This window comes from Carassius gibelio, chromosome B1 (genome assembly GCF_023724105.1).
Source record: "Carassius gibelio isolate Cgi1373 ecotype wild population from Czech Republic chromosome B1, carGib1.2-hapl.c, whole genome shotgun sequence".
Classification (NCBI taxonomy): Eukaryota; Metazoa; Chordata; class Actinopteri; order Cypriniformes; family Cyprinidae; genus Carassius; species Carassius gibelio.
The window spans coordinates 5,687,563-5,704,823 of NC_068396.1; the positions used below are offsets into that span (position 1 = coordinate 5,687,563).

The 17,261-nt window shown below is 38.1% G+C and overlaps 1 protein-coding gene across 3 annotated transcripts in view; it reads right to left on the minus strand.

The window, feature by feature from the left end:
* nrp2a (neuropilin 2a) overlaps positions 1-17,261 on the minus strand; it is a 75,227-nt gene that overhangs the window by 10,810 nt on the left and 47,156 nt on the right. For 2 of the 3 annotated variants that reach the window (XM_052545523.1, XM_052545525.1), the window contains exons 8-15: positions 17,082-17,226; positions 16,343-16,692; positions 15,818-15,962; positions 11,387-11,470; positions 10,717-10,878; positions 4,795-5,054; positions 3,643-3,736; positions 1,871-1,903 (exon numbers count right to left, since the gene is read on the minus strand). In XM_052545523.1, coding sequence (XP_052401483.1) covers positions 1,871-1,903; positions 3,643-3,736; positions 4,795-5,054; positions 10,717-10,878; positions 11,387-11,470; positions 15,818-15,962; positions 16,343-16,692; positions 17,082-17,226 — 1,273 coding nt within the window. The remainder of the gene's footprint in view (positions 1-1,870; positions 1,904-3,642; positions 3,737-4,794; positions 5,055-10,716; positions 10,879-11,386; positions 11,471-15,817; positions 15,963-16,342; positions 16,693-17,081; positions 17,227-17,261) is intronic. The other variant, XM_052545524.1, reaches the window with a different exon arrangement.

The window sequence follows — 17,261 nt, forward strand, 5'->3', positions numbered from 1 at the left end:
TGCGAAGCGCATGTCAGACAGAGAGCATCCTGATTGGCCTGTTTCTGCAAATCAACCAATCAATTGTCAGTGTGTGCGGGCTTTTATCTCTTCTCCCGAACAAAATTAATCAGTTATGTCTATCTAGAAACAGGAGCACCATGGCAGAGGGAAAGTGCCACAAAAAAAAAAGAAAAAAAAAGTATAAGACACATTTTACGGCAGACTACACGAAAGTGTACCCCTGTCTTATAGATGTAAAACATAATGACAGTCTTGCTCAACCATTGCCCATGGCGGGTTATATGATTGCAAAAGGCATGTTGAGGTGAGTTGACAAGTTTAATTTCATCTGCATATTATTCAGGCTAGTTGCCAAGGCTACATGAAAACAACAAACTCTTCGGGATACCTCCCTGAAATGACTTTTTGCAGGTTGGGATGTCTGTATATATATATAAACATCATACTGCTTTGGTGTCCTGTGTTGGACTGCAGTCCATGTCTATGTGTCCATACACACTGACAAATACTGGGGTTTCAAGGGATCCTACACTTTTCTCACAATCCCCATGCCTTTTGTAGTCGTTTGTGATTAAAGATCATCATTAATGATGAAAAAATCATTAGATGATGATTACATTTCTTTCTGGACCAGGTACCAATTTTTTTAAATGAATGCATTCTAGAAGCATACAGGCTTTTCTTCAACAGCTCAACAAAGAATTAATTTATAGCTGTCCATGTTTTATCTAAAATAACATTTTTGGAGGATCAGGCAGAGCACAGGATCAGCTATTCATAAAAATAAAATGTGTGTTTTGGAGTTTAAATGACGCCAATAAAACAGACATGCCTTTACATATGAACCTATGAACTATTTTCCTTTATTTTTTTTTATTTATTTTTTTGCATTATTTGCCATCCAATGAGTCACAAAGGAGTTCCTTTAGCAGACAGATTTAGATACATTATATACATTTCCGAGAGTTTCTATAGACGATGAATATAGTTTCAGTTTCTTTGGTAACACTTTAGTTTAGGGACCGGTTGTCACTATTAACTAGTTGCATATTAGCATGTACATTACTAGCATATTGGCTGTTTATTAGTACTTATAAAGCACATACTAATGCCTTATACTGTAAACAGCATTTTAGATCCCTTAATCTTACCCTATACTTAAACTTAAACAACTACCTTACTAACTATTAATAAGCAGAAAAATAGGAGTTTACTGAGGCCGTAGCTGTAGGTAATAGTTAAAAGTGGGAATTGGTCCACAAACTAAAGTCTGATCAAATGGTTAAACCTAAAACATGTCCAAGGCTCTCCATAGGAATGCACAAGTGTTAGCATGGCTGAATGGAGAAGATGCCTCTAAAATAGACTGACAGGATACCCATCTGGTTTGGACTGCTACGAATAGCAAATGACATCAAACGATACAATATTGACACAACCTCAAATAGATTTGAGAGATATGACAGAAAGGATGATGTTCAGCGAATAATGACTGGAATATTTCATGCAAGAAAAAAGTCATACAATTTTTAAGTGACATGAAGGTGAATTTTCTTGGTATTCCAGAGGAACTATTCCTTGAATGCCAAATTGTGTCACATTGTGGCAGATCAGCCTCATGGGTTCAGCAGCCAGCTGACAGCCCATGTTTGAGCATCTTTCCCAACTGGGACCTTAAATATGTAAAAAAACGGATTGGTCACCTCAAATAACCGACCTAACCCCAGGCTCCTCAACTCACTGCATAAATACCACATGCTAGGAAGTAAAACGAACCCTAGATCATCGCTGTAAACAATAACTGCTGAGCAGGGCAGAGAGCAGGAAGTGCAAACATTCACACTCGAGGCAGAGAGTTTAAACTCACCAGACATATCTGGAGGGAACGCGGCAAAAGGCTCTAGATGAGGAAGAGAAAAATGGGGAGAGGCAGAGAAAGCGAGAAAGACAAACAGAGCAAAATGTTAATCTGCAATGTGAGGTTAACAGTGGAGTACATCCATGCATTACTGTAGCAGATGCTGATGACTCTGAAAACATGCAATGAATAATAAAAAAAAAAAAAAAAAAAAAAAAAAAAATATATATATATATATATATATATATATATATATATATATATATATATATATATATATGTATGTATATATATGTATTTGAATAACCTACATCAGAGAACACAAAGGAAATCAATCTAAAGATGGTTTCTGAAATATTTAACCCTTCAATTAAAAGAAAACAGGACCATGAATATATATATTATTAATATTATTAGTATTAATTTATTATAATACAAACAAATCTAGTACCTTGTTGTTTTTCCAATTAAAACATATAAACTGTATAGTTACTAAGAACGGATACTGTACAAACACAGATACAGATACCTTTTTTTTTTTACTAATTAATACAGGAATGTATCAAAGTATGTATCACTTTTACTTTCACTGAATCATTTTAAATGGTCCTTCTATTGCTAATTAATTTTATTTGTATAAATATTGCATGAGGTGCTTAATGGTCATGAAAATAATGTAACAATGCAAAAAATCTTGATGACCATGTTCTTAACAGGTTTTGAGATTCACCCAGGTGCTGTTTCCAAATGCAATTACTTAAAAGCATTTTTCCTTCACCTAAATTATCTATATTATCTGGACCCCCATTCAGTGTTCAGATAAGGCATTTTGATTCCCAGTTTGTTGGCACAGAAGCCCGTTTTCAAGATGTTTTCATATTGTGAAGGTTTTTTTGGGGGGAGCAAACATGGAGGGACAGAGAATATTGCTTGAATTCTTAAACAATTAGAAAAAGACGAGAAACTATCTTGGGGGTCAGCGTTTCGGGGATCTCTTTTTGGCGGGAACTGCACGGGTCGACATGAACTCTCCCAGCATGCTTTGGGAAGAATCACAGCACGCGCATGGTGGAACACGAGCTCAGGAGGCTTCCAATTTTTGGATTCGAAATGAACCACCAATTCCCGTATCTTCGGAGCGAGCCAAGTGGCGATGCTGCAAGCCAAAAATGACTAAATCAGGGTTTCCAGTTGTGGACTGGGAATCGTAGTAGCGGCGAGCAAATGGTCACATTCTGATGTCTTTAAGAACATAAACCACAAAGCTTCTGTGCGAGATCCATCTTCAAAAAGCTCGGGCTATCAGCTAATTCCGTTAAAAATCTCTGTTTACAAACATGGAAGGAGAAGCGCAAAGGAAATAATGAAACATAGATTAGCATCCGGGCCCAGGGGCATTTGTGGCCTAGATTTGATTCTACATTTTGCATTTGATGGCAAACAACGAGCCGCAGTATTTTTTTGTGTGTGTCCTCCTTTCATGTTTGAGAAGCTCTTTGAGATAGTGGCTATGATGGCTAAGGTTTGATCACTGTAAATAGAGAGGTTTATGGAGTGAGATTTTCAATGAATTATGGTGGAGTGGTGGAACTGGAATATGGTCGTCTGTAATGAAGAGATAAAAATGAACTTCACAGGAAACCAGAAAGAGCGTGGCAGGGAGAAACATCTGGTCGAGATAATGCAAATTTACTTTTTATATATTTTTTTATTGTTGCTATTAAGGACAACAAAATGACAAACCTAATGATGGAAGAAAAAGATGAAACGTGCACACTTACGAGTACACTCCTCCAGTGGTGTGTTTACACTCATGTGGATGTTATCAATCCAGATATGGCCTTTGGTACCCTCAAAAAATCCTTCGATTACCACCTGTGTGATGAAATATGAGAACATGTCACCGTGATTTCTGACAGAAAGTCAAGTAAACAATGATGATTCAAATGAGTAATCATTTGGGCTGTCAATAGATTCAAGTAAATATTATGCTTTGGTGTTTCTAAAGTGTTGTTCACTGATATATTTCTGTCACATTTTACCTCACAGTCAAAAGAAATGAATTTGTGCATAAATAAAATGAAGCCTATTTTGGGGCCATAATGATTTTGGTAGCAAAACATTATCTCTTATTTTTATTGTTTGAAATTCCATTATAATTTCATAATTCTCATTAGAATCTCACTTTAAACTTTTTAAAGTACAAAAAAACCGTTATCATTATTTTTATTGTTGTTGTTAATATCAACAATTACAAAAGTAGTGCAACAATTAATAAAAATACTTTACAATAGACAAAAATGTTGTGTATATTTGAATAAAAATATTAAAAAAAAAATGTCATGTGAATTTGGGATGAAATGTATGAGATTGACCCGATTAATCTCACATTTTTAACACCACTATTACAGTTTATTTTGGTTTCTCAAGACCAAAACATATTTTTTCTTGTGATCTCAAGTTAAGTTATTTTGCTTACAACAAAAAAAGAGAAAAAATAAGAAATAAAACTAGAAACTAGACCAGCGACATGATCTTCAAGGAAAATGTTAGTTGAACATGGTAGTCACGCTGGTAAAACTAGTTACAAAAGCCTGGTGAAGAAAATTTCAACAGCAACATCCAGTTAATAAAAGTTAATATTACTGACTTTAATTGGGTGCGAAATACGTAAACCTACCAATATCCGTCACTATGACTTGTTGCATGAGAAAAAAAGTTATGTTTTAGTCACATAACATCAGTTAATGGAAATTAATCCATTTCGCAGTAGTTTTTAATTGCCATTATTAAGTATGGCACAAGTTTTGCGCAAATCTATAATGAAAACCAGGCAAATGGTATTTTTAGGTTTATCAACACTATTTACCAACAATTACCATACATTTTTTATATAATCCCATTTTACTGTATATCTTGTCTAATCTGCTTACCTGAAATTCATTAGGAGACTGAGGTATGATGGTCCGCCCTTCTTTCCAGATGGGCTCCTGGTCTCCACGGAGGGACCAGAGCAGGGTTTCCTCTTGGTGTTTGTTCTGCAGCAGGACCCTCAGGGTTCCCTGATCCTCCAGCTGATAGGAGAACATCAGACAGAGAGGTCCGGTGTCAGGATCCACACTGGGACTGAACAGCCGGGCTTTCTGGCCTTGCGTCTCAGGACTGGCCTCGATGTACAGGTAGTTTCCCAAACCTGTGAGAGAACAAACACAGCAAGGCATATCACACAGAGCCACAGATGAAAATGTTGCAGCCTTTTGGTTTTTCGCATGCAATCTTGTTTATTCCCTGCTGGACAAAAAGTGCCATTCAGCACATGACATTTTAACATTCTGGTTTGTGTCACCGTGGGTCCTGAATAATCAAACAGCCAGTGATCACTTCCCCAATCCAAACTGTGTTTCCAAGCAACCCGTTTCTCTTGTCCCGCCCATCTAAACGCCATGCTGTGTGATTACATAGAAAAGTCAAGTGTGTCATTGTGGGAAAAGTCAAGCACTTTGTCATTAGTAATAGTGTCGTTCGTGAGCGATGGTAGCTCACTAGGCACTTTAGGTGACGGCAGGTGTCTGTTTGCTAAGCTAAGAGTGAAAGAGCTTTAAGTGGGAACACGGCATGACCCCCACAGTGAAGAAAGAGTGGAGAGACAGGTGCGCACTCTTTTATCTCTCTATATATTTGTGAATAATCTTTCCAGACATTTCAAGGTCAAAAGGATCTTGAAAAAAGCTCATGTGGTGGCGGCCCGGCATTTCTCTGAGCCATCCGATTGGACAAGGAGGAGTCATGTGACCTATTGGAGTCTTAAACATTTTGAGAACTGTCAGAAAGCGCCTATAACACCTTGCAGCTGTCGGCATGGCTTGTTAAGTCTTTCAGAGAGAGCATTTAAAATATTCCAAGGCAATGAATTTAAAATAGGTTTAGGATAACAATCCCCTTAACTTCACTGGGAATGCATATATGAGGAGATGTGAAGGGGTGGGGAGCGAATATCTTTAATTTATGTGAAAAAAAAAATCCCCCTTTTGATCGCAAGAACTATATTTATAAGGGGAAACGAATAATGATCTCTTGAAAGAGGCTTTAAGTACATGGAAGTCTATGCAAAATTCCGCCTGGAAGGCAGGTGTAGGACTGGAATACATGGAGGGAAATGCCGTTTTCCACAAGAATCTGCACCTCTGAAGTCTGAACAGATTTTTTGAACTTCCAGAAAAGAGTCCTAGGAAATTGCAATACTTTTTACACTTTTAAATGGTTATAAATCCTTAAACAATATTGCATAGCACCATCTACAACCCATATATGTAATGACTACTGTTAAAAGTTTGGGGTCAGTAAACATTTTTTTTTTTTTTTTTTAAATAAAAGTTATACTTGTATTCAGCAAGAATGCATTGTCCAAAGGTGACAGTGAAGGTTTTAGTAATGATACAGAAAGATTTCTCAAATAAATATTGTTGGTTTTTTTGTTAATTTTTTTTTTAAATCTACAGTATAGCTCTAAAATCTGACAGAATGAGCCGAATTTGAAACTGCTGTAAAACAGCCAAAATATTCAAACCAGTGGCAGCGACCTCACATCAATTGAATTCTATATTAATGCTGGGCAAAATTACACAGCCTACAGCGATATTACCACGCCAAAGAATTATTAATTGTGTTTATTGTAAATAATTAATGTAATTATTTATTGAACAATCCCAGTCATATTGCTGTTGCTGCCTTTTAATTAAAGCAATATTGTCAGTCGAGACCAAGCGTTACAATGATTTTACCATGTCAACACTTGACTCTTAAATTTGGTGAAATGACTGCAACACATGCCCACGAGTGTCATGTGAAATGGTAACCTATTCTACTTTCATAGTCTGATGTATTTCAGAATAAAACTAAATATCAATGAAGAAAAAAAAAATGTAAGATGTGTATTTAAGCCAAACTCGAAAACTACAAGGGAGGCTGATGCGATATTAAAAGTAAAGTTTTGCATGACATCGCTTCTTTCTTTCCCAGTCATTCACCAGAAAGTGTACTAGGAAAGTAATTCTTGTTTTCATATTGATAAATAGGTAGTAATCTGCAGCCCACAGACTCCCAGCTTTCAATCAAATAATGATTGTTATTTCTTTCTTCACTGCCATGCTTTGTTCTTGGTGTGCGCTTCTAATTGGGATGTGTCATGGGATAGAAATAGAGGGAGTGTGACAGTGTTTTCGGGAGAGAGAAAGGAGGAGAGAAAGCATGCCGAGCATTCATCCTGTTTTCCTCTTCTAGATCTCATGCCAGTGGCTGACATGTGGAAAGCAGAGCCGTGTATAGAGGGAATGAGGTCACAGGAGTTTACGCGAACATGTACCGAAGTTAGAAAACTAAAAGTCTGTTCTGGAAACAGTCAAGCTGCTTCTCATCTGGGTGAGGTGTTAAAATGATTATGGGAAACTGATTTGGAGTTAGAATTAAGTCATATTACATGAAGAACAGGGCACAAGATACCCTGCTGGGTTTAAACTGGCATCAGTTTCTATGTGGTCCCGGCTGGTTTATGCTGGTTATTACCGGTTTGGTGCAAGTCAAGAAGTTCACTCCCAAAACTTTGCCAACATGATCTTTTATGGAAAAGCTAGTTGAATTTTGGCGTAAAAAATGCCATATTTTAAAATAATGCTATATTATATAGAAATAACAATACAAACAAAAAAAAAAAGGATGAATTAAACTGTGTTTATTCCTATATATAATATAATATAATATAATATAATATAATATAATATAATATAATATAATATAATATAATATAATATAATATAATATAATATAATATAATATAATATACAGTTTTTTTCAATCGCTAACAAGCACTTAACCATACTTCAGATACTTTTTCTAAACTCTTAACACAGACTAACACCTACAAAACACAATTGGCCAAATGGATAATTTTCTTCTCAAAAACACATTTTGTTAAATATATACTAAATCTTCTTTTCAAAATAGAACACATCTTTCTCTGCACACACCAACTTTACCAAAACACTGGAAATCTGACTCAAAATTAAATTATTCTGTCAAAGAATAACACTTGTTTTCACCTCAAAAGGTACATGCAGTCAATCAAAGTACACCAGGTTTCAAAATACTGGCTATTGTTGACATTACAAAAACTGCATAGACTTTTTAGTCTCAGTTTTGCAGGTATTTGCATGCAAAACATGCAATTCACTGTTTTACACTAAATTTCTTGGTTAGGAACTGTATGTCCAAATGTACAGTAATGTTCACATTCAAAAGCATTCCAGTAAAAAGCTATTTTTTTTTTCCTTTACTGTTTACTGCAGGAGGTACAGTAGAAACACAGTGTGATAATACAGAAAAGGTTTGACAGTATTGCTTACAGTGAACAAAATATCCATGAAACATATAAGAGCATTCCGAACAAAAAAACAACAACAGCAAAAAGCCCAGATAAAAAAGGAGGGGGGGGGTAAAATAAAAACAACCTCTCACTGCTCCTGCTCCTCTCACTGTATCTCTCACTGCTCCTCTCACTGCTCCTGCATCTCTCAATCTCTCACTGCTCCTGCTCCTCTCACTGCATCTCTCACTGCCCCTCCACCTCTCACTGTATCTCTCACTGCTCCTCTCACTGCTCCTGCATCTCTCAATCTCTCACTGCTCCTGCTCCTCTCACTTCATCTCTCACTTCTCCTGCTCCTCTCACTGCTCCTGCTCCTCTCACTGCTCCTCTCACTGCTCCTGCACCTCTCACTGCATCTCTCACTGCTCCTGCACCTCTCACTGCACCTCTCACTGCTCCTGCTCCTCTCACTGCTCCTGCACCTCTCACTGCACCTCTCACTGCTCCTGCTCCTCTCACTGCTCCTCTCACTGCCCCTCCACCTCTCACTGTATCTCTCACTGCTCCTCTCACTGCTCCTGCATCTCTCAATCTCTCACTGCTCCTGCTCCTCTCACTTCATCTCTCACTTCTCCTGCTCCTCTCACTGCTTCTGCATCTCTCACTGCTCCACTCACTGCTCCTGCTCCTCTCACAGCTCCTCTCACTGCTCCTGCTCCACTCACTGCTCCTGCTCCTCTCACTGCATCTCTCACTGCTCCTGCACCTCTCACTGCATCTCTCACTGCTCCTGCACCTCTCACTGCACCTCTCACTGCTCCTGCTCCTCTCACTGCTCCTCTCACTGCCCCTCCACCTCTCACTGTATCTCTCACTGCTCCTCTCACTGCTCCTGCATCTCTCAATCTCTCACTGCTCCTGCTCCTCTCACTTCATCTCTCACTTCTCCTGCTCCTCTCACTGCTCCTGCTCCTCTCAATGCTCCTCTCACTGCTCCTGCTCCTCTCACTGCACCTCTCACTGCTCCTGCTCCTCTCACTGCTCCACTCACTGCTCCTGCTCCTCTCACTGCTCCTGCTCCTCTCACTGCTCCTGCTCCTCTCACTGCACCTCTCACTGCTCCTGCTCCACTCACTGCTCCTGCTCCTCTCACTGCTCCACTCACTGCTCCTGCTCCTCTCACTGCTCCTGCTCCTCTCAATGCTCCTCTCACTGCTCCTGCTCCTCTCACTGCTCCTGCTCCTCTCACTGCACCTCTCACTGCTCCTGCTCCTCTCACTGCTCCACTCACTGCTCCTGCTCCTCTCACTGCTCCTCTCACTGCTCCTGCTCCTCTCACTGCTCCTGCTCCTCTCACTGCACCTCTCACTGCTCCTGCTCCACTCACTGCTCCTGCTCCTCTCACTGCTCCACTCACTGCTCCTGCTCCTCTCACAGCTCCTCTCACTGCTCCTGCTCCTCTCACTGCTCCACTCACTGCTCCTGCTCCTCTCACTGCTCCTCTCACTGCTCCTGCTCCTCTCACTGCTCCTGCTCCTCTCACTGCACCTCTCACTGCTCCTGCTCCACTCACTGCTCCTGCTCCTCTCACTGCTCCACTCACTGCTCCTGCTCCTCTCACAGCTCCTCTCACTGCTCCTGCTCCACTCACTGCTCCTGCTCCTCTCACTGCATCTCTCACTGCTCCTGCACCTCTCACTGCATCTCTCACTGCTCCTGCATCTCTCACTGCTCCTGCATCTCTCACTGCTCCTGCTCCTCTCACTGCTCCTGCTCCTCTCACTGGGCCTGCTCCTCTCACTGCGCCCCTTGCTCTTACTCTTCCTCGTCCATACATTACAGTGTTTGTCTTTTTCTGTTTCCAAAAACATCACTCTTCAAAGTCCTCCTTTTATTGTATAAGTGTCAATGTAATAGAAAAAAATAACCCCTGCCATTGAGTCTAAGCCAGATTGGAATCAGTTGTGGTTGGCCCAATTTACACAGCATAAATCAGCTAAGATATATTGTTTTTGAACTGATATCATTGCAGAAGCAGAGGTTTTTATACTGTATCTAAGGTTTTGAACATTGTTTTTGCTATTGTGTGATGTTGTGTGTTAACATTTGTAAATACTACAAAAACGATCCATAATTTTGTTGGGAGGTATAGCTTGTCTGTTCAGAAAATGTAAGCATTGTGGAAATGTATTTAATGACCCCATATTGTGTGAAAACGACATGAAATGTGTGAATGGTATGGCCACAATAGACAGATGCTGTGCTAATTGTGTTTAGAGTTTTGAAAATTTGACAACTGCTTGGACAAATGCTTGTTAGCGACTGAAAAAAACTGTAATATAATATAATATAATATAATATAATGTGTGTGAGAGATTGTTTTTGTAAAGGCTTTGTGTTTCCAAGCATGAACACAGACTGGAGTCTACAGGCATGACGACCTCTATATGAATGTGAATGTGCATGTGTGTGTGTGTGTGTGTGTGATACTCACTGTTTGAGCCCATGGAAAGATCTTGACTCTGACCCAAGGCGGTGCTTTTGCTGGAGCTGTGTAGCGCCCAGCTGAGGTCAGAATCGGGGTCAAGGGTCCAACCACACAAACCTTGCTCAAAATCACACAGTCCTTTGTGAGACGGCAGGGCAGCGCTGGTAACTGACAGAGAGAGTACATCAATACATTCGCATTAATATTCATCAACACTGGCAAAACATTGGACGGCTAACGGCACTTTAAACTAAACTGAGTTTTGACCTTTGACTTCAGCTGCATCAATGTGCAAAAATATAAAATATCTCAACAATTCTGCCAAAAAGCCACGGAAAATGCTGATAGTGAGTGTAACTTATGTTAAAGAGATATTTATTGACCAAAAAGGTGGTATAAAGTGCTTACAGGTCACATGCACATATTTATGTAGTTTTGAAATATTATATTGCTCCATGCATTAACAAGCACTTTACTTAAGTAAAGTTTCCCTTGTGAAAATACAATACAATGCATAATTGGTAGATTGATTAGTTTCCATTTCACATATGCATGCAACAACAACCCAAATGTGGCTGATTTGTTTCTGAAACCTACTCAGGCTTAAATCATGTATTGTAAAATAAATAAATAAATATAAATGATGCATATATTCTGTGCTTAGATCTAAACCAACCTGGACTGGGTTTCTGCATTGTGCTGGTTTCTACAGAGGAGGCTTGAGTTGGTTTGGATGTCTCTACAGCTGGTGTGGAGGTTTCTGCAGAGGAAACACATAATTAACAATCTTATCTTAACCCAGACAAGAATGCAATTCCATTCAAACAAATCTCTTTTTCTTTCCATTTCAAATGAGATTCCTTTCATTTTAATTATGCAGCCAGCCATGAGTCAGATACTCATAAATTAAATCATAAAGCTCCAATCTCTGAATTTATGCCAGCGCAGAGGCGAACATAAACTATGTGCACAGTATGCAATCCTGTGCAAAACTATAATTTTGTCCCCGTATCGCCTGCAGGTTTTTGCATCCGTCTTAAATGATGACATCAGACTGATGGATGGTAATGCTTTAGGGAGAAAACCCAGACAAGCCATGGGGTGTTGAATGAACACTACACATTTATACATACATGCATACTAATATACAGGACCTTCAATCCATTATATGTCAAAAAGAAAAAAAACAACAACAACAACAACAGCAATTTAGGTTTTTTGTTTTTCTTTTAAAAAGTGCAAAGATTATTTTTATTATTCTGTGCAATGACGTTTAAGAGAGTTGTGATTTTTCTTTCTTGCACAAGAAAATATTCAGATTTCCACCTGGTGAAATAATAGTTTAGCAATCTTTTAAATTACCTTAAAAACAAACAGAATCAAGTGAAAGCTTGTAGACTTAAATAAGTGGAGAAGTACATCTAGCACACAAACCGAACGGTCACTCACAGTAGTTTCTGCAAAGGAAGCGAATCGGTGCATACATTAATATTTTGAATTCATAAAAGGTGAGCCACAGCTGGTGATATTTGTCACTGTAATGCCATGGCCTTTTCTGAAGCAATTAGCCAGTTAATACCACTTCCTCTGCCCTATCGCTAACTGCCTCCCTCTCTACGCCATCCTCTTTCCCTCCATCATTCTTTCATATGCCTCCACACCTGCAGTCTCTGTCCATTTGTTTTTCTTTGTCTTCTGATTCAATTAGTGCAGGGATGACAGATAAATATCATCACCTGTGTGGGACTACGCTAGTGCATGTGTACACACGTGTGCAAACACTCTCCACGCCGTGAAGATGCTCTGTCAGTGTTTAAAGGTCGCTGTGTGTCACGGTGTAATGATTTTGACCTTTCAGAGATGTGACAGTTGTGTCAGCACAACAGACAAGACAAATATAGGGAACGTTGTCACAAACCGCTGTTCTTCTACTTTTACACTCCAAGGCTGTTCTAAAAGGTAGAAATAATTATGCATCCTTCTCAACAAACGCTTTGCATGAAGGTTTCACTGCAAAAGTGTGATGTGAATGGCAGTGTTGTTTTTGTATTATATATATATATATATATATATATATATATATATATATATATATATATATATATATATATACACACACACACACACACACACACACACACAAGTGCTATCAAACAATCAATAATGATTAATCACATCCAAAATAAAAGTTACATAATATGTGTGGGTACTGTGTTTATTTATTATATATATATATATATATATATATATATATATATATATATATATATATATATATATATATATTTATTTATATATATATATATATATATATATTTATGTATAATATAAAATTTAAGAATAATATAAATATATAAATATATACATTTAAATATTTTCTAAATATATTCTGTATGTGTGTTTAAGATTTGCAACTATTACTTTATTTCAACTTTATTTAAATTAACAAAAATAATTTTCAATATGTTTCATTTTTTTTTAATTATATGACAGAATTTTATTTTGTGTGTGTGCTTCTGTATTTGTGTGTGTGTAAGTATGATAGCAAATGATTTCTGTGCATTAACTTTTAAATTTAGTAGCCTACAAACATATTCTCAAATTTCAGTCATTAAGTTTTTAAACACAGGAAGAAAAACATCTTTAAAAAAAACAAAAAAAACAGGTGCATGTAATTTTCTGCAAAGACATCATCCTCTAAATTATGGTGATTTGTTTTTGAACTCAACACAACACAATTCAATGTGTAATTCAAAATATGGATTAAACACCTGTGAAAAATCAATACAGAAATATCCTTCATATTAACAGTACATTGGGCCCTATTTTTATAGTCTTTTCCCAGTGTGAAGGTTATTGCTGTTTCAAAATGGCTGTGTATGTTATCCGTCTCTTTAAAGAATACGTGTAACCGTACACCTCACCGCAGGCTGCAGTTGCCTTAATGTGATTAAGACTAGCGGGAAGATCACTGCCTCCAGTGTGTTTGTGTGTGTGTGTGTCTGTGTCTGTGTGCATGTCTGAGTGTGCTGGAAGTAATGGGAAGTAAGGCAAAGAAATGAAAGCATATTATTGATAGCTGTAATCTGTCTTCCATCCATTGCATTCAGCTTCCCCTTTCTCAGCTCATATCCATATCATTCCCTTCTCTCTTCCTCTACTCTTGTCCTGTCATTTCTGCTTTCATCATATTCTCACTCTTTCTACAGGAAAGCTGTCACGCCGTTCTCCAAAGACCCTGATTCAGCAAAAAATAATAAATCAATAATAAAAAATAGATATATAAATAAATAACAGAGCCTCAATTATGCATAAAGCTTTCCTGCATATTTCAGCCTGCCAATCACAGCTTGGCAAGGCAGCAGAGAGCAATAGTGCATGCCGGGAAAATAAATAGCTGCCTTTGGGGCCCCATAATTCACTTCAGATTCATGCAATGTACTATATAATATATACATTTGATCACTTCATAATGATCAAAGCATTTAAAATCAGAGGAACTGAAAATATGCTCATATGATGACATGGCTGAGATAAAAAAAAAAAAAAAAAAAAGATTGATTAATGATCTGATAATACACTAGTCAACATTTGGATCAAAACCTTTCATCAAAGTTGTCATAAAACCAAATGGCGTTCTCGTCTTGAGACAACTTTGATGAACTTTTTTGATCCACTTCAAATGTTGACTATTATATTTTGACAAACAAAAGAACTACATTTAAATGTAACTTTAAATTTTTTTATAATCAATCAACCACTCAGAACACAAGAAGTCACTGGGAGATTAAACCAAGAACAAAGTAAGTAACACAGTGTGGGCAGGTATATGTTTGCATACACAACAACAGCTGTTCCGTGGGATGAACATGTATAACATGTGAGTTTGTGTGTGTGGGAGAGAGAACATGGGAAAAAGTGAAATATGGTCTCTCTGATGAGAAACAGAAGGACGAGGAGAAGTGAGAAGAACAGGACCAAAAGAAAAACATTTACACAGCAAGAACACTCCCTGAAAACAACTGGTGGGAAAGAGAGGAAGTTCAAACAAAAGAATGGAATCGAGAGAGAGGTTGTGCTTCTTAAAGGGATAGTTCACCAAAATGGCATTTCTGTATTCATTTATTCACCATCATATAAAAAAAAAAAAAAAGAAGAAGAAGAATTAGGCCTGAACTGAATGAATTTCCATTCCTCACAATAAAAAATGTGTATGTGTGTATACAGTATATATATATATATATATATATATATATATATATATATATATATATATATATATATATATATATATATATATATATATATAAACATACATGATACATGTTGAAGGTCTCTAAAACTTAGAGCATTTGGTTTTCGCACATAAAACTGGAGCATACTGTACATTTGCATACACACACACACACTCAATCAGATGTATCTCCAGCAGCTCTATGATAAATTATACAACAGAGAGGATAATTGGCACAGAGGGTCGCCTTCGGATTATAGTAGTGTAAGTGTGGCTTTCATGTTTATATTGTAGGCATGGGAATGTATTCATCCAGGTTGATGCTCTAGTAAGTCAGATAGAAAAAATGTAGTAATGATGCTGAAAATTCAGCTTTGCATCACAGGAATAAATTACATTTAAAAAATATATTCAAGTAGAAAACAGATATTTTAAATTGTAATAATACTTCACAATATTACTGTCTTAAATATGTTCTACAATCTTACTGACCCCTAACATTTGAACAATGGTGTATGCAGCACACACACAACTGAGGCGTCACACTACAGCCTTACAAAATTCATCCAGCTTCCACCAATTTTTAATGGTTGTTTTCACCTATCCAATTCGCTTACAGACAAACCCTGTTTCCATGTTTCTATTTTCTCTTCTATCCATTCTCTTTTACTTCTCCTCACCAGAAATGAAAAAAATAAAACATTGTACAAGCTGCAATAGCTTTCAGCTGACGGTGCGTTTCTGGGCAGCTGCTCGGTGTCAGTTGTAGAGACGGAGAATAAATTTCACCCTACACCTGGAACTGCCCAATCATCACCGAGTCATTTTGCTTATGATTTCACGATAGTGGCGTATTTGAGAGCCGTGTCCTACCTGGCAGGTTGCAGCCCAGGACTTCCATTCTCATTCCGATCCCTGCCGGAGACCAGCGCTCTGGATAGATGCGGATAAACTGTGCGGCCAGTTCCTCAAAACGCCTCAGCTCTGGGGTGTCATAGTGTGTGTTCCCCTCAAAAAGCTACAGAACGAAAGGATATTTTACACACACTGTCTCACACGGTCTCGCAGGTGTCACAGGTGTGGTTAACCTGCTAGTAAAATAATCAGAATAGCATGTTTAGTTGGTAATTGACAATTCAATTGAGTTCCAAATGGTTTGATTCCCTACTGGAATATCCTAAAAAAATGGTTTTAGCTGATCGTTTATGATGATTCACTGATCCAAGCTGGTCTAGATGATTGATCAGTTTGGATTACCATCTAATAGACTTGGTTCACCCCAAATATAGTTTTACAGTTTCATACCAAATACAGTTTACCCCAATTTGAATGGTAGTGTATGTTTATAAAATAACCATTCTGCATATATTTATACTATGATTTGGCCAAAATAAATACCTTGGGCATGCTAGTCTTGCTATCCATTACAAAGTTCCAGTCTTTCCCATTCAGGCTGTGTGCTAGACGGTACTTCCGAACGAAAGCCCGGTTCTCCGAGCTGGTTCCTCCTTCCCCGCTCCGTGCTCCTTGGGTTATCACTCCGCGCACTGTCTTGGGTGTCCCGAGGTCCACTTGGAGCCATTCTTCTCCAGCTATAGGCTGGGCAGGGCCAGGAAACCAACCTGATCTGCTGGCCACCAGACGTGCTGCTCCAGGAGCCCAGTGAAGGTCCCTCACCGAGGAGGCTGAGATCTGGGAATCAGGGAGGAGCCCGGACAGCATTCCCTGGAGCTCCGAACAAGGAGCATCTGAGAGAAAAGAGAATGAGAGATAAGTACACATTTACTTCAGCCTTCAAATGATGAAATGATCATGTATCAGACACTGTTACCCAAAGTGTCTCACAGTAAACTTAATACAGTTCTCTGAAAAAAAACTGATGGTTTTATGATGCTCCATATTCTTGTTTTTATTTAAAGGGTTTCATCTAAAGGTCCCCCAAAAAATGGGTCCAAAAAACACATAAATAAAAATACATAAAAAAAATGCATGAATGTGAACAAACATAGATTCCAGATCTTCCACAGAGGGGAATATATTTTGGTATTTTTTTTAAACAGACAAAAGCTATATAAAAACCTCATAAATATACACTGTATGTTAAGATGAAAAAAAACATGCAACTATAAACACTCACCTGTAATTTGGCAGCCATAAAGCTCAAAGCGCAGTGCAATGCCGTTATTCCAGAGCTGTGGTCGAATACGAACAAACCGGGCCAGAACGGGCTGGGGAATACGATTCAAAACCACCTCAGATGGGTCAGTGTTGGCATGAAAAGTCTGCAACATAGAGAAAACACAACACTGATTACACT